This window comes from Nyctereutes procyonoides, unplaced genomic scaffold (assembly GCF_905146905.1).
Source record: "Nyctereutes procyonoides isolate TBG_1078 unplaced genomic scaffold, NYPRO_anot_genome, whole genome shotgun sequence".
NCBI lineage: Eukaryota > Metazoa > Chordata > Mammalia > Carnivora > Canidae > Nyctereutes > Nyctereutes procyonoides.
The window spans coordinates 75,012,089-75,033,848 of record NW_026575140.1 but is presented as its reverse complement, the minus strand read 5'-3'; the positions used below and the strand labels follow the sequence as shown (position 1 = coordinate 75,033,848).

Sequence of the window (21,760 nt, the reverse complement as noted above, 5' to 3'; positions counted from 1 at the left end):
AGGCTGCCCTGCCAGGCGACAGGCCTCCTCCCTGAATCCAGACCTCTATTTGACCCTCCGCCCAAAGGAGGCAGCCGATGTGAGGCTGGGGTCTCTAAGAGGCAAGAGCCCATCCCACTCCCCAGAGCCTCAGTTAGAGAGGCCAGAAGACCTGGGTTTGGGAAGAGGAGGGGCCTGCTGTGTGGAGGGCTGCCTGCCGCCAGAGCTGATTCCCCCTCCAGGCTTCCACCCCCAGCTGCTGAGCCACAGTCAGCAGTGGGGGGCGAGGGGGCGGGGGAACCCTGCTGCAGGCGGTCGGTTCAACCATCAGGACAGCAACAGGTTTTCAGGGGCCCAGCGGGAGACCTCGCAGCACCCATGTACCCTTCCTTCTCCCTCTCTTCTTCATTCAGGTGAGGGGAAACTGAGTCCCAGCTAGGCTCATTGAGTGAAGAGGGCAAAAAAGCGATTTCTCAAGGTCTGGACGTGGACAAGTGTGAAAACCTTGGGCCTGTGAATTCAGCCCCTTCCCATTCGCCGGTGGGGACCAGCGGGAGCTTGGCTTTGCGGGGGCAGCGCACAGGGGCCATCTCCACTCCCCTGTCCGGGCACCTCTGGGTCTGTGGGCCCGGCCCAGGGCTCTTCCCGCGGAGCTGCGGGCGCAGCGAGGCTGGCGTGTGCGAGGCTGGGGGCAGTGCCAGGCCGGCGGCCGCAGTGGTGCAATGGTTCTGGGAAGCGGCCGGGCGGCCAGGTCTCCGGGGCAGGGGGCGGCCGCGGCGGAGGGGGCGGCGGAAGAGGGGCCGGGAGGCCTGGGCTGCGGCTCCCTCGCCCCGCGGGCCGGCCGGGCCCGGCGGCTGGTGGGGGCCGGGCGGGGGCGAGCGCGGCCGCCTCGGACCCCGCGTGACTCCGGGCGTCCGGGCCGGCCTCTCCCCGCCGCCTCGGCCCCCAGCCCGCCTCGAGACACCTGTCAAGCCCCCTCGGCCGCCCGGGCGCGCGCGGGGCTGGGGACCCGGCGGGGCCGCGCTGGGGCGGCGCGGCCGGGCGGAGCTGGGGCGCGCCCTGGCGGAGCGGCGGCGGGGGCGGGGGGCTGCGCGGGGCGGGGCGGGGCGGCCGGGCCCCCTCCCCCGCCCCCCTGACGTCAGCCCCCGGCCGCGCGCGGCCGCTCACTAGGCGCTCGCCCTCCGGCCGGGAAGCATGGGGCGGCCCGGGCTCGCGTGCGCCCTGCTGCTCGCCGCCTGCTGCTGCTGCTGCCGCCGCGCCGCGGGTGAGTGGCCTCGCGGGGGACCCGCGCCCCGAGCGGCCCGGGCCGGGGTGGCGGGGGCGGGTCCTCGGTGCGGCGCGCCCGGGAGCGGAGCCGGCGGCGCGGGCGGCCCGGGGTGGGCGCTGCGGCGCGCGCTCCTCCTGCCCGGCGCCCCGGAGCCTCGCGCGCGTGCGACTCTTCTTTGCAGCCAGTTTGCCGCCGGGATCCGGAGTATCCCGGGAGGAGGACGGGGGAGGCGGGCCGGAGGCTGCTGCCGGAGCGGGAGGGGGTGGGGCCGAGCCGCCGGGGCCGCTGGGGAGACCTTTGCCTCAGGTGCCCACTCGGGGGGCCCGCGATTGGAGCGGCGGCCGGAGGCGCAGCTCGAGCGCATCCCCAAACCCCGAATCTTGCGCCCGCCTGTTGCTGGAAAAGGCAGCTCGCTTAGCAGGAGGGGGTGCGCCGACGCCTCCTCTCCCGCCTGGGCTTCGAGCCAGGCTGGAGGTGAGCGGGGGGGAGGGACGGCGGCTCCCGGACGAGCAGGGCGTTGGCAGGGGCCGGGCGGCGGGGGGCGCCTCGCGCCTGCCCGGGGGACCGGATCACAGGTGGCAGAAGCGAGGGATTGAGGGTGCCCGGAGTGGAAGCGCCCCAGGCTTGGTACGCCTCCCGGAATGGGACCACGTTCAGGTGGGAAGAGCGCCGCTGCACCTCGGAGTTTTTTTCTGGAACTGCCTGGGAGCCCAGCGCTCCCGGGTCCACGCTGCCCTTGTATGGCCTGCAGCGGTGTCGCGTGTTTCTCTTGGCTCCTTTTCCCGGGTCCCAGCCGCTGTCCGGCTGGGGGAGGGGAGGGCTCGCCAGTACCCGGCTCGCTGGCCTCATGCCCAGTGCCTACAGCGTCCCAGGGGCACCCCCGTCCCAGCGTCCCGGCTGCTGCCTCCCAAGCTGACTATTTCTGGGGAAAAGGCTAAATTGGGCTCCAGGCTGCAGTAGATCAGCCCCACCCTGCCCTGCTCCCCTGGCCCTGGGGAAACGGAGTCAGGGATCGGGGAGGGCCCCTGCTCTGGGTTAAAGACCTGCCCTCCTTGTCGGGGAGCCAGCCCCGGGCAACGGCCCGGCATCCCAGAGGCCAGCCAGATGGTAGTGAGTGACATCACCTCCTCACAGGGCAGGCGGCACGCTGGCACCACTGACGTCACTCTTGCCCACTGCCTGGCCCTTGCCCTGACCCCTGGGGGAGATTCTGACCCCTCGGTGCTCACAAAACTCCCAGATGGGGTCCTCTGAGTTGGTGGGATGTTCATGGAGGTACTGCTTAGGGAGCATGTGATGGGAGCTCTGGTCAGGGCTGGCCAGACCTGGGAAATTTGTGGGAAATTTGGGGAGGGCTCTTTGGGGGGGCAGAGTAGTGATGTCTTCTCCTCGGTGAGGGGACACAATGGGGCCTGTGTGGCTCAGCCTGGCACATGCCGTGCATTCCCACATTCTGAGCTCACTGGAAGGGGTGGGAGTGTGGAAGGAAAGGGGCCTTCCTCTTGGCCCAGAGCCTGGTTGCCCCTTTGCCAGCCTCGACTGGAAAATGCTTGGTGCTCAGGGTGGGTGCTGAATGACCAGGAACAGTCACCCTCAACTCCTCTGACCGGGGGTGGCAGGGGGAAGTGGGCTGCTTGGAGCTGCAGGTAGAAAGAGGTTGAGGGTTAGGAGGATAGAGCCCCCTCCGGACCCAAGTGGCAGGAGGAACAGCTGCAGGGAAGGGGGTGTGAGGGGAGGGCATGGAGAGCAGCTGGAGCTGACACAGCTGCTGGGATGTCCCTCCTGCACCCCCAGGTGTGCCCGGAGAGGTGGAGCCCCCCACGCCTGAGCTGGTGGAGGTGGAAGTGGGGGGCATAGCGCTTCTGAAGTGCGGTCCGTCCCATTCCCCCGGCAACTTCAGCCACGTGGACTGGTTTTCTGTGAGTGTGGGGGCCCCGGAGAGGGTGGCAGGGCGGGAGGCTGTACCCCGCCTGCCGCCCCAGACCCCTCACCAACTCTGAGACACATCCCCTTAGGTCCACAAGGAGAAGCCGACGCTCATCTTCCGCGTGCGCAAGGGCCAGGGCCAGAGCGAGCCTGGGGAGTACCAGCACCGGCTCAGCCTGCAGGACAGAGGGACCACTCTGGCCCTGACACACATCACGCCCCATGACGAGCGCATCTTCCTGTGCCAGGGCAAGCGGCCTCTGTCCCAGGAGCACCGAATCCAACTCCGTGTCTACAGTGAGCGCCCCACCCCGTCTGTGCCTGGGGGACGGTGCGGGTGGTGGGAAATAGAGGTTCCAGCCCCTCATTTCTTCCCTCATAGAAGCTCCAGAGGAGCCAACCATCCTGGTCAATCCCTTGGGCATCTCGGTCAACAGTAAGGAACCAGTGGAGGTGAGACAGGCCGGGGTAGCCTGGGGGGCTTGGTGGGGTGTCAGGTGCCAGGAGACTCACACCCTGTCCTCCTCAGGTTGCTACCTGTGTGGGGAGAAACGGGTACCCCATTCCTCAAGTCATCTGGTATAAGAACGGCCACTCCCTGAAGGAGGAGAAGAACCGTGAGTCGCCCCCTCCCTGCCCTCAACAGCCAGGCACGTGGCTGCGCACAGCGACCACCCTTCCTCTCACTGCACTTTGTTTTCTTCAAGTATACGAATGAGGCTTGACAATCTTTTCACGAGAATTTAAACTGCAGAAAATCTAGAAGGAAAATTGTCTTCCTGCCCCAGATCCCCTCCCAGGAGTAATCTTGGCCGTGAGTGTTTGTTCTTTCCGGCCGATTTCTGGGTGCTTCCTCACGCAGATGGATACATGTAGGAGCCCGTCGGCTTTTATTTTTATCATTTAAACCAGTGGTTCTCAACCAGGGGTGACATAGCTCCCCCTCAGGGACGTTCAGCAAACGTGGGGAGGTATTTCTGGTTGTTGTGAATGGAGAGGCGCTCCGGGCACCTGGTGGGCAGAGGCCAGGGGGCTGCTGGACAGGAGGACGGGACCCCCCACAGCACAGGTCACGCTGAGATTGAGAAACCCTGACCTGGACGGGATCGTTTTGCCCCCCACCCCCAGTAGTGCACACCACGGGGATGGGGTAGGGAAGCTAACCCCTCGTTGCCCTGATGGTGGACGTCTGGAGTGTTTCCTGGGCACTTTTCCTCAGTCACCACAGCACCCCGTCCCTGTGTGTGTGTGCGTTAGTGTTGGCGGCGTGGGGAGATGACGAGCAGTAGAACCGCTGAGCTCAAGATCAGGGTTAGCAAGGCTTGCACTGTGCCTGGCCTTCCATGGCACCAGGGGTCCTTCTCAGGTGCCCCCCTCCCCGGGGAACCCCAGAGACCATGGGGTAGGGGTGCAGGTGGGGCCGAGGCCGAGCCTCTCCACTTTCTCCGGCCCAGGGGTTCACATTCAGTCGTCCCAGATCGTGGAGTCCAGTGGTCTGTACACCTTGGAGAGCGTTCTGAAGGCCCAGCTGGCCAAGGAGGATAAAGATGCCCAGTTTTACTGTGAGCTCAACTACCGGCTGCCCAGCGGGAACCACATGAAGGAGTCTCAGGAAGTCACTGTCCAGGTTTTCTGTGAGTCCTGTGATGGTCCCGGGCTGAGCTGGTGGCAGCTAGCTCCGCTCCCCGGCACGGGGACAGCTCGTGGGCTGAGGACCACTCCCTCTGTGCCCCTGCAGACCCGGCGGAGAAGGTGTGGCTGGAAGTGGAGCCCGCGGGAATGCTGAAGGAAGGGGACCGCGTGGAAATCAGGTGTTTGGCGGACGGCAACCCCCCGCCCCACTTCACCATCAGCAAGCAGGTACGGAGGGCGCCGTGCTGGGTGTCCACGGGCTGCGGGAGTGGCTGGAGGCACCCTCTGCTCACCCCTCTGCTCTCTCCCAGAACCTCAGCACCAAGGAGATAGAGGAGATGACGCCCGAAGACACGGGGACCCTGGTCTTGGAGTCTGCGCAGAAGGAGCACAGTGGGCTCTATCAGTGTCAGGGCCTGGACTTGGAAACCATGGCATCGCTGCTGAGCGACCAACAGGAGCTGCTGGTGAACTGTGAGGGGCCGGGGGGCCCAGGACAGGGGGACCAGGCGGGGGCAAGAGGGAACGTGCCCCGCCCCGCCCTGCCCAGGCTGACACCATTGCTGTGTCCCCAGACGTGTCTGATATCCGGGTGAGCCCTGCAGCCCCGGAGAGCCAGGAGGGCGGCAGCCTCACCCTCGCCTGTGAGGCAGAGAGTAACCAAGCCGTGGAGTTCCAGTGGCTGAGAGAAAAGGTGCCCAAGCCGTCCTGGGGCTGCGGGCTGTGCAGGGATGCGCGGGGCCGGGGCCGGGGCCGGGAGTGAACCCCTGACCCCTCTCTCACCCCAGACGGGCCAGGTGCTGGAGAAGGGGCCGGTGCTCCAGTTACACAACCTGAAGCGCGAGGCCGGGGGAGGCTACCGCTGCGTGGCGACAGTGCCCAGCGTCCCGGGCCTGAACCGCACGCGGCTGGTCCATGTGGCCATTTTCGGTGAGGGGCCCTCTGGGCAGAGATCGGCGGCGCCCCCAAGCCGGGCGGTTTCAAGCTCTTGGGAGTCCCTCACAGCCCCCTGCTGCCCTGGGATGCTCCGGTGGGGACGGGAGGCAGGCTAGCAGGTTTGTGCCACACCTGCACCCCTCCGTCCCCCAGGGTCCCCGTGGATAATGCTGAAGGAGAGGAAGATGTGGGTGAGCGAGAACGCGGTGCTGAACCTGTCTTGTGAAGCCTCCGGACATCCCCGGCCCACCATCTCCTGGAGCGTCGAGGGCACGGTGAGCGGGCGCGCCTCGGCTGCCCGGGCCTAGGGATCCCTGAGGGGATCTCCCCACCCCTGAGCGCCACCTCCATCCCTGCAGGCGCAGGAACAAGACCAGGACCCGCTGAGCGTCCTGAGCGTCCTGAGCGTCCTGGTGACCCCAGAGCTGCTGGAGACGGGTGCGGAATGCGTGGCCTCCAACTCCCTGGGCAGGAACAGCACCACCATTTTCCTGGAGTTGGGTAAGGGCCTCATCCTGCGGCGTGGCGGGCGAGGGCGCGAGCCGGTGCTTTTCCCAGCCCACCTCTCAACCCCTGTGACCGCTCAGCAGACTCCAGCAGAAGCACCGGGCCCCGCGTCTCCACCACCAGCCCCTCTGTCAGAGCCAACAGCACCTCCACAGGTCAGCGGCCCCGGCATCCTCCTGCTGCCCTGGCCCTCCCCAGGGAGCCATGCTGGAAGAGGGGAGTGGGGGGCCGTCTTCTGTCAGCCCTGGGTAGGGGGGTGCGGGCAGTGGTGGGAACCGGGCCTCGGGCCGGGAGTGACTAGGAGCGTCTCTGTGGGACAGAGAAGAAGCTGCCAGAGCCAGAAAGCAAGGGTGTGGCCATTGTGGCTGTGACTGTGTGCGTCCTGGTCCTGGCTGTGCTGGGTGCCGTCCTCTATTTCTTCTACAAGAAGGGGAAGCTGCCATGCGGGCGGTCAGGCAAGCAAGAGATGTAAGCATCGTACCCTGCGCCCCCACCCAGCTTCTCAGGCCTGGGCGGGGACGACCCCTGCCCCCCACCCCTGCCCACTGGCCAGCTGCCATCACCCGCACCTCCCTCCTGTTCATCGCCTGCTCCCTTCCCTGAGCTGGCCCCAGGGCACCTAAGAGCCCATCACCCAGTCCACCATCTTTCCCAATGACCCTCCCTTTCCTTGCCCGAGATGCCAACTTCTTGCCTCCCTCCCTCCCTCCCAGCACACTGCCCCCGTCTCGTAAGAGCGAATTTGTAGTTGAAGTTAAGTCAGATAAGCTCCCAGAAGAGATGGGCCTCCTACAGGGCAGCAGCGGTGACAAGAGGGCGCCAGGAGACCAGGTAGGAGGCAGCTCCTGTGGCCAGCGCCTGCCACAGCTTCAGGTTTCGGGAGCAGCAGGGGCTGATGTCTCCCCAAACACTAACTCTGTCTCCCCCCTTCCTCCTCCTCTGTTGGAGACCGGGAGCAGGCCCGTCTCGGCTTCCTAACACTAGTCCCAGATGGTAGGGTGAGGCTAGTGGCCGAGGGAGCCTGAGCAAACACTGCCCGTCACCACCACCTTTTCCTCGACATTGCCGTGGCTCAGGTCACCAGGTGCAGTGTGGCCAGTCCAGTTCGGGGGGCCTAGGCTCTCCCCACCCGCCACTCCCCGCCCCCTCCCCCTGCTTCCCTCCACGCCTCGTGCATCAGCTTCTGGCTTCAGTCCCTCTTCCCTTGAGCATTCATATTCACACCCCAGACTCCTGTCACTGTCCCTGCCACCCCCTGCCCCCTTACCTCTCCTCTTCCCGTTTCTAGGGAGAGAAATACATCGATCTGAGGCACTAACCAGCCCACCACACTGAGTGCCCTGCCCGCCTGGAAGGTTTTCTGTTCCCTGCTCCGCCCCCACCCCTCTTGTCGCTCAGGATGATCACCAAAGCCTCTAAAGTGGGCTCTGGAGAAGGCCCCTGCTCCAGCTGGCCTGCAGGCCCCGTTTCAGAGGGCAGAGCCATTCCAAGAAGGTCCTTTTCTGGGGACCTACCCGCCTCAGTCTTACTTTGTCGGGTGATGCTCATCCCAGGGAGGGGCCTAGCATCCGAGGAGTGGGAAGGTGTTTCTCAGGCCAGGTTTTCTCTGTATACATATGGTGGATGTACATACCTGTCCTCTGCCGGCAGCCAAACTAGGTAGCCTATTTATCTTGAGTTGGTTTCCTGCCCCAAAGGCTGGCTTTTTTAGTTGTGTTGCTGAAGTGAGGAGCCATGGCCCCTCTCCGTTGGTGAAGTACGCTGCTCACACCGGTTCTGGAGCGTACCCCAGCATTCATGACAGGCAGCTGCCTACCTGACTCTCTGACCCACCTCTCTCTGGACAGAAGCAAGGATGGACTAGTATTATCCCTTAAAAAATGTGTTGGGTCTCTCATTGCCCCTAAAGGGAGGAAGCTGGGCGGTTTTCCACAGTTAGGCCATTGAGCCCAAACCACCCACCTCCCAGTCAGGTAATCATGTCAGACTGAAAGGTGGGGTTAGGGGACAGAGATGAGGTCCAGACTGTCCTTTAGGATGATTAAGACTATAATTATACTAGCACCATACTTTAGGCCCTGACAGAAGGGCCCTAATGGGATGGTACTTAGGGATGAGAAGTGGGCCTGGCTAGAGCTTTGGGGTGTGTATATGTATCTGTGTGCAGGTATGTATGTATATGTGGTTTTGTTAGGTTGTATGTAAATTTACAAATTCCCAATTATATATATGTGTGTGTGTGTGTGTGTATATATATATATATATATGAAAAATAAAGCTTAATTGTCCCAGAAATCTCATACTGCTTTTTATTCATCATGGGTACTGTGGCAGCCTAGGGCCTCTGGATCTGGTGCAGTCCCAAAAGGAATAAGAAACCCTCTCCATTTGGGAGTGGGGACCAGGGGTTTACCTCTGCTTCTGAGCAAATGGCTCAGGTTCTACCACAGAGGATGATGACCCTCCTTAGCAGCAACAAAGACACCCTGCCCACGGCAGCTTGCAGGGCCTGGTGGGCAAGGAGCTGTTGCCTTTCTCTTTCCTTTGCTGTCACGCAAACCTGCCTTGGGAGAGCAGTAGACTGACCTGCCGAGTCTGTAGCACTCCTACCCCCATGGAAGAGCAAGAACGCCAGTCTGCTACAACAAAAGAAACTTTATTTAAAAATATTTTGTTTTTTTACAGACATGGGTGCTTGAAAAAGCTCTTTAGTTAACTGTGTATGGAAATGAAAAAAAATTAATAAATAACATTAGTATAACAGACCTCTAAACATTAATACATTGGCAAAACAAAAGGGACTTAAAATTGAAAATGAATCTTAAAGCTCTGCTCTTCTCTGTAAGAATATTTACCTTCTGTTTTTCTTATTCTTTACAGGTGAGAATGATTAAATACTGCTAATATAAATTTTTTTATATTAATGACACATTTTTAAAATAGTCCACAAAAATGTCATCTAAATTTTCGTTTTATTTTTAACACTGATATACAAATTGGGACTCTTTATTCTGGAGAAAGCATCAAGTTCTCCTCAGCCCCACCCAGGCCAAGAATGTCAAAATCCTAAAGAGGGAGGACTTGAAAAAGAATTGTTTCTCTCCCAATTCTTTATTAGTTAAAGGCAGGGAAGAACTGAAAAGGGAAAGGGAGAAGTAAAATACGTAGAAAACATTTTTTTTTTCTTTGCTGAAACCCACAGTGGCCACAATCCTGAGGACAGGCTCTGGCATGTGGTCCTTGCTGCCTTTCCCAGGGGAAAACTGGACTCCGCAGAGGGCACTGGCTGCTTAATGCTTTAAGACTGAAGTCTTCAAATAAAAGGAGAGCCAAGTCTAAAGGGAGAGGCATGAGGTCTATCTAGGCCAGTTCAGGATCCAGCAAAAAGAAAAGACACAAATGAACAACCTCCCATTGTCAGCAGAGTCCATTCTATACTCTTCCATGCAGTAGGGTCATGAATATAGGACCAGGAAACTGGCACACTTAAAGTGGACCAGAGTATACCTGGAAATCCTGGGACAGTCGCTCTCCTCTTGCTGGAAACAGAGCATTCAAACTGACATCCAACCTCAATTTTGATTGGAACCACCCAAACGATCCCAGGGTAATGCTTGCTTCGTCCGACAAAGCATCATGGCAGGGAGAAGGGACGGTGACCTGCCACACTTATGTGCCATCTCTCTATCCACACACAGTGTTTCCTCCTCCCCCCTAGTCTGTAAAAACGGACACTCAAGGTAGAGGAGCTAAGACTCTGGTATTTCCATATTAAGTCCTAAAATGCAGCCTGGGATACAGTGCTGCCTTAGAAAGGCACAAAATGTTTGACTTTTTTTTTTTTCAGTGTGCTAAAAATTGTTCTGTTTTGAATAAAGGAAAAAGATATATAAGGTTAAAAATCCCAAGTCACCACAGCCAGTAAGCAAATGTAGGAGGTACCTCATAGCTGCTATGCCCCTACCACATGTTTCAGCAGGAGGTCAAGGCCAAGACACTGAGACGGGTAGGTCAGGAGGCATCCACTCTCATGGGCACTGTGCCTACAGGCTCACCCAAACAGCAGGAGGAGGAAGCCAAGGAAGAGAAAACATGTGGTCTACAGACTCATAAGTAGTTCTCTGCCTCTTCAGTTTCCAGAAGCCACGAGCATGGCTACCCTCACCCCTAACAGGGTCAGAGGTAGGTAGGGAGGAGGGAATGGACACGGGGCACAGTGACACGCATGTACAGAAGAGCACAAACTTTGAACACACAGTCTGGCCCGCACCCAGTACCTGCCCCCCCCGCTGAGCGGGAAGCAGGGCAAGGCCTGAGGAGTTGCATGTGACAAGTCCTAAGCCACCCCACTCTCTGGACTCCCAGTGTGGTTCAGGGGTGGAAGGAGAATTTGTGAGAGGCAATCCAGAGGTGCCTCTCATGTTCATTTTAGGAAGCAGTCGGGAATACGGAGCCGGGTAAGCACAGCTCTGCTGATCTGTCTGGCTGCCTAATCAGGAGAAGGGCTGAGGCTGGCTTTCAGCCTTTGGTCTGTACAAAAAGAGGGAGTGGTCCACCACATTTTTCTCAAGCACTACACAAGGGAAGGGGCAGGGAGATCTCCAGACAGCTGTTACTCCTGGTGAACAGCTGGCCCTTCAGAAGGGCTCTTTGACTTTCCCATCTCAATGCAAATGAGCCTCCACTCGGCCGTCCCTATGTCCCCCACCTCATACTCTGGTGCTACCTTTTAGAGCCAAAAACACTTACCTGCTCCCCTCCCCCCTTGAAACCAACCCAGATCTTCTAGGACACAGAGGCACACAGTGCTGCTGCTGTCCCTCTGCTCCTTAATTCTGGAGCCGAGTCCAGAATATCAAATGCAAAGGCTAACGACCCACCCTTCCTCCTGTGCCTCAAAATGTGTATCTTTGGATTACTAGGTTCCTTCTGTGTATTCCAAATGACTCCAAGAGCTTAAAAAAGTTACAAGTGATTATGAAATGCCTTAATAACATGGGACAGACCCTAGGATGAGGTAAGTAAGATCAAAACACTTAGGCAGGCAGAAGCAGTTTTTAAAAATCAAAAACATACAGGCTTTGATACAGGACTATTAAAAAAGCAAGGGGACAGGCAAGACCAGGGTTTCCGGTCTAAAGGGCTCTCAGTCAAAACTCTCCTTTAAACTGGAGTCCACATCTAATTTATATCCTGGCAACTGTCCCAACTATTCTATATTCCTGCTGGCTACAGGGAAGTAGTTTCTGAGGGACCTCGGAAGGCCAGCCTAGGAATATTACCGCAGAGCTCTCCTCACGCAGCAAAGACCAGGAAGGGTGAGGAGGGCAGGGAGGGCCATGGGCCATGCGCCCCCAGAATGAATATATTTTCAGCGCTAAAACCTGAAGAGAGCCCAGAAGTCCATGGGCGGTGGAATCTGGGACCTGCTCTCCAAGTAATATGAAAGGAGGCTAAAAACCTGAGATTGAATGAAGGCGAAGAAATGTCACCTAAGAATAGACTAGCTCCAGAACAAGAGAAACTGGTCCTGAAGAGGGAGGGAAGAAATCTTGGATGCTAAGACCGATAAAGGGAATTAAAACAGGAAATAAAACAAAGATGACAGAAACCCGAATTAGGTGAAACCTAGCAATTTCTTCAATATCCCAGATATAGTCCCATGCCTGCCTTTCCATTCTCAAAAAGGGGGGGGGGCAGTACTACAGTTTTGCTCCTAAAATACTTGTAGGGTATCTGTCCCATCTAAAAAGCCTCTTCTCTGAGAGCCCTCCTCCACCCCCTGCCAGAGGGAGCACACCACTGCCACCCCTGGTGCCCAGGCTAACCAATCAGGGGCAGACACCCGAGCAAGGTGCTGGGCTGAGCATGTGTTTTCTTGAGAATATGACTAAGAGGTACGGGGAATCTGTGTATGATGATCCCAAGAGCCGGGAGGTCATGTGGACCTAGGGACTAGGGTGTCTAGTCTGGGGCTGTATATGACAAGAGGGAGAAAGGACTGGTGCAAATTTTGACAGTCCCAGCTTCATGTGAGAATCCACTGTTACTTCCTATAACTGGAATCTGTAAAATACCTGCATCCTCATGGTTTCCTCCTTTCTTTAGCCTGAATGCCTATTTCTTGTACCTAAAGGATTCCTAAACAAGACAAAGATAAAAAACTGTAACCTCTTTCCACTGTGCACCCTCCTCCATGCATTCAATGGCTTGAGGAGTATCTAAAGAAAGACTGTGAACACAGGCTGAAGTCAAAGTGGTGCTGGTACCACTCCACGATGACTTAGAATACTTCAGATTGAATTTCTAAAGTCTGCAAGTCTAGCAGGAGAACAGTAACGTGTGCTCCCTGATGCAAAGTCCTAGGGTTGTCCTAAGCTCCCTGCCCAGGGAGGGAAAGGCTGGCATTTCTGAGAAGTGATGAAGGTCCATCTATTTTAGTGCCCAGCTCTTGGGAGACCATAGAAATCTGTTAAAGACCAGGACCCAACAATAGGTATCCATCTGTCCCCCACACCTTCAGCCCTTCTAGGGCATGGGATTAGCTGCAAAGATTGTTGAAGGACTTGGAAAACAAGTCCCAAAGAGAATGGGAGATGGTGACAAGTCCGAGGAGGGTGACAAGGAAACTTCACAATAAAGGGGAGTAAGGACTCAAGAAGCTCAGTAAAAAGATCAAGGAAGGCACTGGACTGGAGAGGGGACTGTGGGCAAATGCCCTGCTTAAACATTTAACTGCCCCACTATGCAACTCTGAGCCAACATGAGCCTCAACCCACCCCCCAGATTCCACTGAGATGCATCCAAGATGGCGGGTACCCACGAGACTGACATGCGCAATCTCCCAGACATCATCAAAGCTCTAGGAAGACAACAGGAGTTAACGGAAAAGCCCTGCGGGGATTTTACCCAGGACAGCTCTATAAGGAATACAAACTGAGCAATCTTTTTGGGAAGGGCAATTTTAGGGCCAAATGCAAGTGCCAGGTGGCCCAAGTGCAATCTACCAGCACCATGTGGTGGTAGGGAAGAACTTGGGGCTGGCACTTATGGCACATGGGAACAACTCATCAACAATTGCTGAATGAGCAAGCTAATTGGTACACAGTCAGGCCAATAGTCAGAAAACCATTCTTCCCTGGGCAGCAGTCATCAAAGGTAGAAAGGCAATGGCAGGAAGGGGAAGCTGCAGCTTAGGAAGAAGGCTTATAACCCTGACTGTCTGACGTGAGGTAGGAGAATATTCTGCGTCGACACCTGCGCCAACCATCCACAAACAGGTGTCGACCTTGTTAAGGGTGCCTGAAAGAGAATACAGAGCTTGGTCCCTACCACGCTAGCAAATTTACAGAAATTATCATTTGTACATTTGCTGTTTGGACCATGAATTACAGTTTACTTTTCTACAGAGAAAATAAATACTTGAAGTATGAAGAACAGTGACACACACACACACCCCCCCCATTTTAATCCACAAGACAGCTAACTGATACTTACAGTACTCTCCCCCATCCTGGGCCCTGGTGTGCGTGGTAAGAGAACAGAAGAGTAAAGTGTGTAGGGCTGGGGCCAGGGGGAAGACCATGGCCATCCACAGGTACACATTGCTATTTACATAAACAGTAACAGGTAAACGCTGAGATGAGAAACTGCCCCATCTCTTCATTTCTTCAAGGGAGGTATATCACAGAGCCCGCAGGTTTTTCCACTTTGAGAACCCCTGACTTGAGTGGGAGGAGCATGGCTGAGGCAGTGGACTCCCTACTGCAAGGCAGCCACTGAGACGATGAGGCAGGCTGCATAGAGCAAGCCAGACAGAGGGAAAGCAGGAGACAGGATTGAAGAGAAGAGCCTAACGCATTCAAAAAAAATGTCAAAGTGGCTTTTATCTTATCCACCTGGGAAGTTATCAGAGAAGGAACCACTTGTGATTTGGAAGAAGAGAGGAGCAGTGTTTCCCTAGAATTGCAAGGCTCAGAGCCCACTTCTGAAAGGGCCATACTAAATTCAGAGCAGAGCCTAGGAAGGAAAAACTACCATACAACTATATGGAGGGGAAGGGGTTATTTGTGCCCCAGTTCAAGGAAAATTTAAGCAATTAAGGTTTTGGAAGTACCCTCAAAACAAATGCCCATGTGGAAAGCCTCTCTGAAGCTACTCTGCTGGCAGTCTGAGGCCTGGAACGAGCTTTAAGCACCCAACAGGGGCAAACCTCACAGAATGGTCTGACACCTGGAAAGCCCATAGACACGCAGCTGACAGGCCAACAACCAAGGCAGTCACTGATGTGTGAGGCCAACGCTGGGATGCCCCAGGAGCCACATGGGTACTCCATTAGGAAAAAAGGGATGAACTTGCCCTTAGCCTGTGTAAGTAAGGACAGAATTTCCAAAGAAGACTTGGGATACACTGAATAGCCGAGAGAGAGAGGCAGAACAGGTGCTCTGTTCTCTTGACACATCTTCAGGCTATGGACAATGTCTCCAGACAAGGAAAATTTTCAGTGTGGACAAGGCGTGGAAAATGCTGCCATTTTATCTAGTTCTTTGTCTGGGTCTTCAGCATCTAAACAAAACACAAAATGAATGTTAACACAAATGCAACACTATCCTTACTGGCTTTTAGAAGGAGATGCTAGGTTACTGCTTCCCATTCACTGCCACCATCCCAGCTTCCAGCAGCACCCAGGCAGGACCTCTTGCACCTGATGGTGAGCTGTGCTGTTCGCCACCAGGTAGAGCAGACCCTGGGGAACCGTGGCAAATCAACAAGCAATCCTGTGCCATCTACCTTGGGAAGGTAAATGGCTCTGAGGCATAAAGCCAAAAGGTCCAGGAACAGCTAAAAGCCAAGAGAAGAGTCAGAAAAAGTTTTAGTTCCACAGATGAAAAAGATGGGAAAGAACACGGACCTAAAGAGATTTGTTTCTGTCTGCATCTAAAAACAAAAGCAAAAAATAAAAATAAATTAAAAAAAAAGACAAAAGCATGGTTTAGATTTTGAGGGGAGATTTATCAAAGTGTAAGCTTGTTTCTGACAAGCGGGAGGGTACGGCCTGCAAGGAAAGTGAGCAAAGACCAGACAGCGTGCTGACGAGGGGTCACTTTGCAGCATCTACAGGAACCGACTCATGGGTGCCCTACACCAGACCTTACCAACCTGCAACCACGCACACAGCTAGGCTTTTCGCATCCTGTCTCTGATGACAGAAAAGTCATTTGTCACACACCATGATGTCTAATTACTGTGGAGAATGCGGTTAGGGAAGAGTATAGAGCACAACGATGAAAGGGAGAGGGAGGAGCTGCTCCAAGCCACAGGCACAGGCGAAACCCAAGTCGTTGGGTGGCATCAATGCAGGACAGTGCTAATTATCAGCCAAATGCTTGTGCTACCATGGGTGGTATCCTCCTTGTTCTTCAAGGGCAAAGAAAAAAAAAAAACCTCTTCTGAAACTATAACCTGGCTCTTGTTCAAAGGGAGACACCCAGACAAGCTGGAATTAACTCACCGGGAAGAAAAACCAAACAGATCCTGACTGGCTATTTTGTGCATCTTCTGCAAAAACAAGGTAAAGAGTATGTCAATGAAGCTTCCTAAAGTTTTGTGGTATTCAGGCCAGAAAGCCATGCTGGAGAAAATGTTCTTCCCTTCCCATTAAGTAGTAGAAAAACTCATGACCTACATTAGAACACATACCTGGCACCAAGGCAACGGACTCCCACAGACTATCTTCTGAGGAGAGCATGGAATGTATTTGAAGGCCTCTATCTCGAACCAGTCATTATGCAATTAGGATAATTAAAACATCTTATTTTAACAGATTCAATGTTCCTATAGAAACAGTGCTTTGGAGTGACCAGTGTTAGCTGCTAGGATCAAACATGACTATAATGATACAGCAACAGTACTTTTCTTTTTCCCCGACCTATCTACCAAACAAACCAACACCATCACACATAATAAAGAACATCCTATAAGCCACTTGGCCTCAGTAAGCCTGGTCAGAGCAAGCCCACTGCCAATGATAGACACTGAGGAGGCGGCAGGGGACAGGACACAGGGAGGGTGTTCTAAAAATACAAGACTCGAGCTATGCACATGGTAATCCAAGCTGTAGGGGAGTGTTGAAGTTGTACTACACGCCGGGGTTGAGTATCATACCACAGTAGATGGAAGTTTTTAGACAATTCCTTCCTACACCTCTTGTGCTAATTCCCTGCCCGGGATTAACACAACACAGCAGGTTCATCTTATAATCACAGGACACACGCCACCACAGACAAACACACACACACACACACACACACACACAACCACATCCTTAACCCAAGGAAGTCTCAAGTCCCCAGTGAGGATTTACAGCACAATACTTCTCCCACCGCTTTCTAGACTGTTCCCCAGGTAGCTACCATTTAATAAAAATCCACACTCTAAGTGGGGACTGAAGGACACCTTCAAATCCACTATCAAAACAAATAAAATAATAAAACACACTAGCTGCTCCATGTTCATTCCACTGCTTTGAAATCTGGGAACCACAGAAGTGGAATCCTCACAGAGAGGGCGAGACTTCACTGTGAAGTCTCCAAAGGAACCTCTCCCCTTTGAGGTGTCCCCCAGGGAAGAGTGCCCGGCTCACTGGTCCTCTGATGCCGCAGCAGGGAGAGGTGTGCTAGGTGGCTACGTGGGCGGGAGAAGAGATAGAAACAAATTCCCGGAGGATGTTCTTGGCCATTTCAATGTTGTTGTGGGCAATGACCAGAGCTTTCTGAATGTCCTGGTAGGAGTATCCCTGGCTCAGGAGGTTCTCAATCTCACTGGAGAGCTGTGGTGAGGCAGCGGCGGCACCACCCTGCTGACAGCTGCCTGCTTTTCGTTCAGAGTTGATTCTCCGAGGGAACGGTTTGGGAGGCCTTTCAGGAACTTGGGAACCCTCAGTGAAGTCTAGAAGAAATCAAACAGAAGAAATTTGCAAATCTGGGGGGTGAGGGGAACCCTCCTTTAGTGGCAGTAGGAACAACGTGCTAGGATCAAGATATTGCTGACCCATTGGAACCAGCTACTTGGGCTCTCAGAGGGCTGGGTTTTACCGGTTCCAGGGTCGTAGCAGCTAGCCTCCTCCTCCTTCTCCCAGCAGGAGCAACCTTCTGAAATATAGCAGGCACCTGCTCCATATTGACAGTAGCACTGCTGCCCCAAGCATGGACACATGCATCCACATTATGCTTTACACACTTTGTGACAAGTTTTCACGCACAGTAGTGCCTGAATAGATCGATTATTTCTTTTTAATCTGAGAGAGAGAGAGCGTGCACAAGCAGGGGCAGGGAGGAGGCAGATCAAGAGGGAGAAGCAGACTCCCCACTGGGCAGGAAGCCCCACTGGGGGGGGGGGGGGGCTCAATCCCTGGACCCTGAGATTATGACCTGAGCCATCCAGGTGCCCCATGCCTCGATTATTTAAAATAACTTTTCTGAGAGGGTCAGAGAAGACACTCAATTTCTACCTTTTACAAATAAGGACAATAGAAAGAAGCCTAAGCTGCAGTGGAGAAGCATGAAACGAGGCTGGGTGGGTGGGGATCACAGCCTGTCTAGGCAACTGGATGCTGTCTTTTTCACCAGCTGTCCTGAGCACGGTCTTCAGTTTCCAAAGTGACAGCAACTCTGGCTGCTGCCCTCCCAGGCAGCCACAGGTGCAAGGGCAACCCCTGATAGTCAAGGTCCAAATGTAGGCTGGCTCCAAGCCCACTTGGTGTGCCTTCCAGAGCCACCATGCCCTTCTTGCAATGGAACAGGGCCCAGAAGTCAGAAACATGTGCTCTTGAACCATCCAGCTTCGTTACCAGTGTCATGATAGACACTCAGAAGAACCAGTAGTCCTACCTACTATCAGCCAGGAGGAACCAGGGTGTGTGATGAACGCCCTCATTTCTACATCTGCCAGAATCCTAAAGAACTTGACTACAGTTTAACATACTAATCAGGACCTGGGACCACCTTCCCTCCCATTTAGACTAAAATCTGGCGACAAAAGCGCTGTCACCAGGTGATCACTTCTGCTGCAGCGCAAACCAGGAGCTATACAGCAATTCAGTGCCAACCCAAGCTGGCCTGGAGACTCACTTGTGGTGGGATCGCCTTCCAGAGACAACCAGCCAAAGGAGGAACTGGCATTGGAGATGTCTGAGAGAGTCCGGCGGGCCAGCACTGCTGGCATGGGCGGCTTAGGGACATCATACCCGTCCTCCTCATTTTCTGATTCCTCGGGGCCGGTGCTGATGTGGGCTACAGCCAGACTCCCTTCACCTAGAGAAAAGTGTGTGCTATTATCTTCTTCTCACACACCCCGTCTGCTAACACAGCTCACCGACAGGCATCCATTCATTCCCGCATGTATGGCATCAAAGTTACTGACTGCCTACCACAGGCCAACCACCACATGAGGCCCTGTGGGTAGAGATAAAGGAACAGAGAAAACGTCGTCTGCACCAACCCTGCAGTTCTGCTTTCCTAAGCACAGCAAAAACTACCCTTGCCAACACTGACAGCCGCTGACACCAAAGACTCAGTGCCATTTTATAGCATTCATTCACATGTCTATCGGCATTTCACCTCAGAGGATCAGCCAAAGAGCCTGTGTGTGCTGCCTTCTTGAACTTTCCATTTGGGAAGCTGGTTGATATGGGAATGGAGTATTCACCACCCACACATAAAAGAATTCCATCAATGCTAAAAAGCAAAGGAACTAAAAGGGAGCTGCCAGTACTGCGGGCCCAGGCCCTACAATCCAAATGTCTCTAAGGCCCTGGAAGTATGAAAAAGCACATAAGGGAACTAGCTGTGGGAACAGGAAACAAAAGGAGGGTTTTACTGCCCATGGATCAAAGATATTGTGCAAAGGAAATCATTTAAAAGAAGTTTCTGCTTAGATCAAGGTGTCTCAAGCAGTCAAATATTACAGACTCACTCCCATGGCACAGCCAGGACTTTCCAGGTGGCAGAATGGCTACTCACCAAAGGTGCTGCTCTCTGTGACAGATGGTGTCGCTTGGGACTGAATATTATACATTGCTTCATATGTGCAGCTATCGATCTGCTGGTCACAATCACATGCTCTGAACCAGAAGGAAAGGACAAAATGATCTTCAGAAATAGAACTCTGTTACCTGCAGACTTATGAAGACTCAAATATTCTTAACTATTTAGATCCAGAGTCTATCAAGATAACACATTTGCCAGGGTCACTAATAAATGTCCCAAGATTGACTCTAACAATGCATAAGAGAGATGTATTTTTGAAGTTGACTTTGACAGTGAGAAAGTGTAAGTGCTTCTAGCTACAAGATGCCAAACATTATGGGCTCCATACATCTGCTTCCATTCTGCTATAACTCTGGCTGGAAGACACTACATAGACAGCAACCAAGCAGGTGAGTGGTGTCACCTGAATTCCCAGATGGGATTATTGTGAACCTACCGTGAACTCTGGGTTGTCTCCAAAGGCCGTTTCCCATCTGGTTTTGGAAGCCCTAGAGGTCTAGAGGAGGGGGTCATATACTCTGTGTCCTCTTCACCTTCACACTGCTCCCCAGAGGGCAGCTTTGGCACAGGAAGAGGCCTGCAAAATAAAGAATAAAAGAAAGAAAATGAAAACAATTTAACAAAGCTGCGAAATGTGCAAGTATGAAAGGAGTACCTTTGACGCAGGCCATGACTCAAACCTGACAGAGCAAAACAAATGCCACCTAGGGAACTATATTACTCCTCCTCGCCAAGAAAGGTAATTATTACAAAAGGCACTCAAAGACTTTGACTTTCAGCTGACCACAGATGCAGCTATGTTGCCTACGATGGCTTACACAAGGACAGTACTTGATACTGAAGAGCTTTAGTCCCCAAATAAGTTGAAGTCCCAGTCCAAGGGCTGGTTTGCCAGTTTTTCTCTTGCTGGGCATGAAATGAGAAGCTGCAGTGGCTTTCTGACAATATGCTAGGAGCCTATACCAAATCCCAATTCTACAATCTACCTACAGTTTCAAAGAATATACAGCTTGTCAAAAGCTTTCTCATATGTTATCTCCTAGCATAAACAGCTTTTCTCATTTTATGTAAAAAAAATCTGACAAAAGGAGACCAAGAGCCTTGGTAAGTTGGCATTAATTCTGAGACTAGACCTCCATCTTCTGACTCCTGCTTCAGGGATCTTGCCATTAATACCCGAAGCTCTCACCCAGAAACTTCTGAACCAAAATTTCTGCTACCCACTCCTTAAAACCAAAGACAAAAACAAAATTAACAAGAAAAAAAACACAAATTGAGAAACATGCGCATGAGCCTAAGTGCCTGCGCGTGCGTGCACATGCACTCACACACAACTATTGGTAATGTGAGTTAAAGAGGGTATCTCCTCCCTTCCTCTTTAGACTTCTTCCGCACATCCTAAACAGTCTATAACTAGGGATCCCTGGGTGGTGCAGCGGTTTAGCGCCTGCCTTTGGCGATCCTGAAGACCCGGAATCGAATCCCACGTCGGGCTCCCGGTGCATGGAGCCTGCTTCTCCCTCTGCCTGTGTCTCTGCCTCTCTCTCTCTATGTGTGTGACTATCATAAATAAATAAAAATTTAAAAAAAAAACAGTCTATAACTATACTGGATTTCTGTGTTTACTCAATGTTATTTTTCCCAATTATAAAAGCAATAGCTGATTATAAGACACATAAATGCTACAGAAACCTAACACAGACAGTCCCTATAATCTAACTTGAGATTTTTTTCTCATGTCTACATATTACTTCATTTGTGGGTTTCATGCTAAAGTTCTGAGGTGGAAATGTATTAGTATCTACAGCTTGCTGTGAAATGTGTCCAGAAAGATAGACTGATGGATGGACAGTACAGATAGAGGGGCACCTGGCTGGCTGAGTCATGAAGCATGCAACTCTTGATCTCAGAATTGTAGGTCTGAACCCAACACTGGGTACAGAGATTAAAAAAAAAAAAAAAAGTATAGATGTGATAAAACAAGGATAAGAAAATGCTAATGGAACCCAGTGGGGAGTATATGGATGCTCACTGTACAAATCTGTCACCCTGATTCTATGCTGGAAACTTTTCATAATACACTGTTCAAGGGAAAAACCTATAATGATTAAAAAAAAATATCAACTATTGGTAAAAATATATGGAAATGGGTACTTATATAGTTTTAGAAGAAATTATTACTTTTCTAGAGTGTAATTCAGCAAAAATATTTTTCCAAATATGTAAACCCTTGGATGCCAAAATTCCATTTCTAAGAATATTCCCTAAGGAAATAATCAAGAATATTCACTATAGCATTATTTATGATACTGAAAATATAGGTGACAACCTGTCAAATAATAATTAACTGAATAAAGGAACTTCTTTTCTTTTTTTCTTTTCTTTCTTTCTTTTTAAAGATTTTATTTATTTATTCATGAGAGACACAGAGAGAGAGAAAGAGAGAGAGGCATAGACACAGGCAGAG

At 53.1% G+C, this 21,760-nt stretch overlaps 2 protein-coding genes across 4 annotated transcripts in view; one reads left to right on the top strand and one right to left on the bottom strand.

The window, feature by feature from the left end:
* Positions 1 to 1,140: 1,140 nt before the first annotated feature.
* MCAM (melanoma cell adhesion molecule) lies at positions 1,141 to 8,542 on the top strand. 3 transcript variants are annotated; one of them, XM_055307009.1, is made up of 16 exons: positions 1,141 to 1,243; positions 3,041 to 3,165; positions 3,262 to 3,469; positions 3,555 to 3,625; positions 3,702 to 3,789; positions 4,627 to 4,806; positions 4,911 to 5,032; positions 5,116 to 5,278; positions 5,380 to 5,498; positions 5,593 to 5,734; positions 5,894 to 6,015; positions 6,100 to 6,241; positions 6,331 to 6,402; positions 6,568 to 6,715; positions 6,961 to 7,078; positions 7,536 to 8,542. In XM_055307009.1, the coding sequence occupies exons 1-16, from the start codon at positions 1,174 to 1,176 to the stop codon at positions 7,563 to 7,565; spliced, it is 1,920 nt and encodes a 639-aa protein (XP_055162984.1). In that variant the 5' UTR covers positions 1,141 to 1,173; the 3' UTR covers positions 7,566 to 8,542. The 3 variants fall into 3 exon arrangements, with proteins under 3 accessions (XP_055162984.1, XP_055162983.1, XP_055162986.1); XM_055307008.1 differs by having other exon boundaries at positions 6,328 to 6,402; XM_055307011.1 differs by lacking the exon at positions 6,961 to 7,078 and having other exon boundaries at positions 6,328 to 6,402.
* Positions 8,543 to 8,893: 351 nt separating this feature from the next.
* Positions 8,894 to 21,760, bottom strand: part of CBL (Cbl proto-oncogene) — an 81,060-nt gene continuing 68,193 nt past the window's right edge. The window contains exons 13-16 of the mRNA XM_055305807.1: positions 19,730 to 19,870; positions 19,267 to 19,367; positions 18,376 to 18,558; positions 8,894 to 17,194 (exon numbers count right to left, since the gene is read on the bottom strand). Of these exons, the coding sequence (XP_055161782.1) occupies positions 16,923 to 17,194; positions 18,376 to 18,558; positions 19,267 to 19,367; positions 19,730 to 19,870 (697 nt within the window). The 3' untranslated portion in view covers positions 8,894 to 16,922. The remainder of the gene's footprint in view (positions 17,195 to 18,375; positions 18,559 to 19,266; positions 19,368 to 19,729; positions 19,871 to 21,760) is intronic.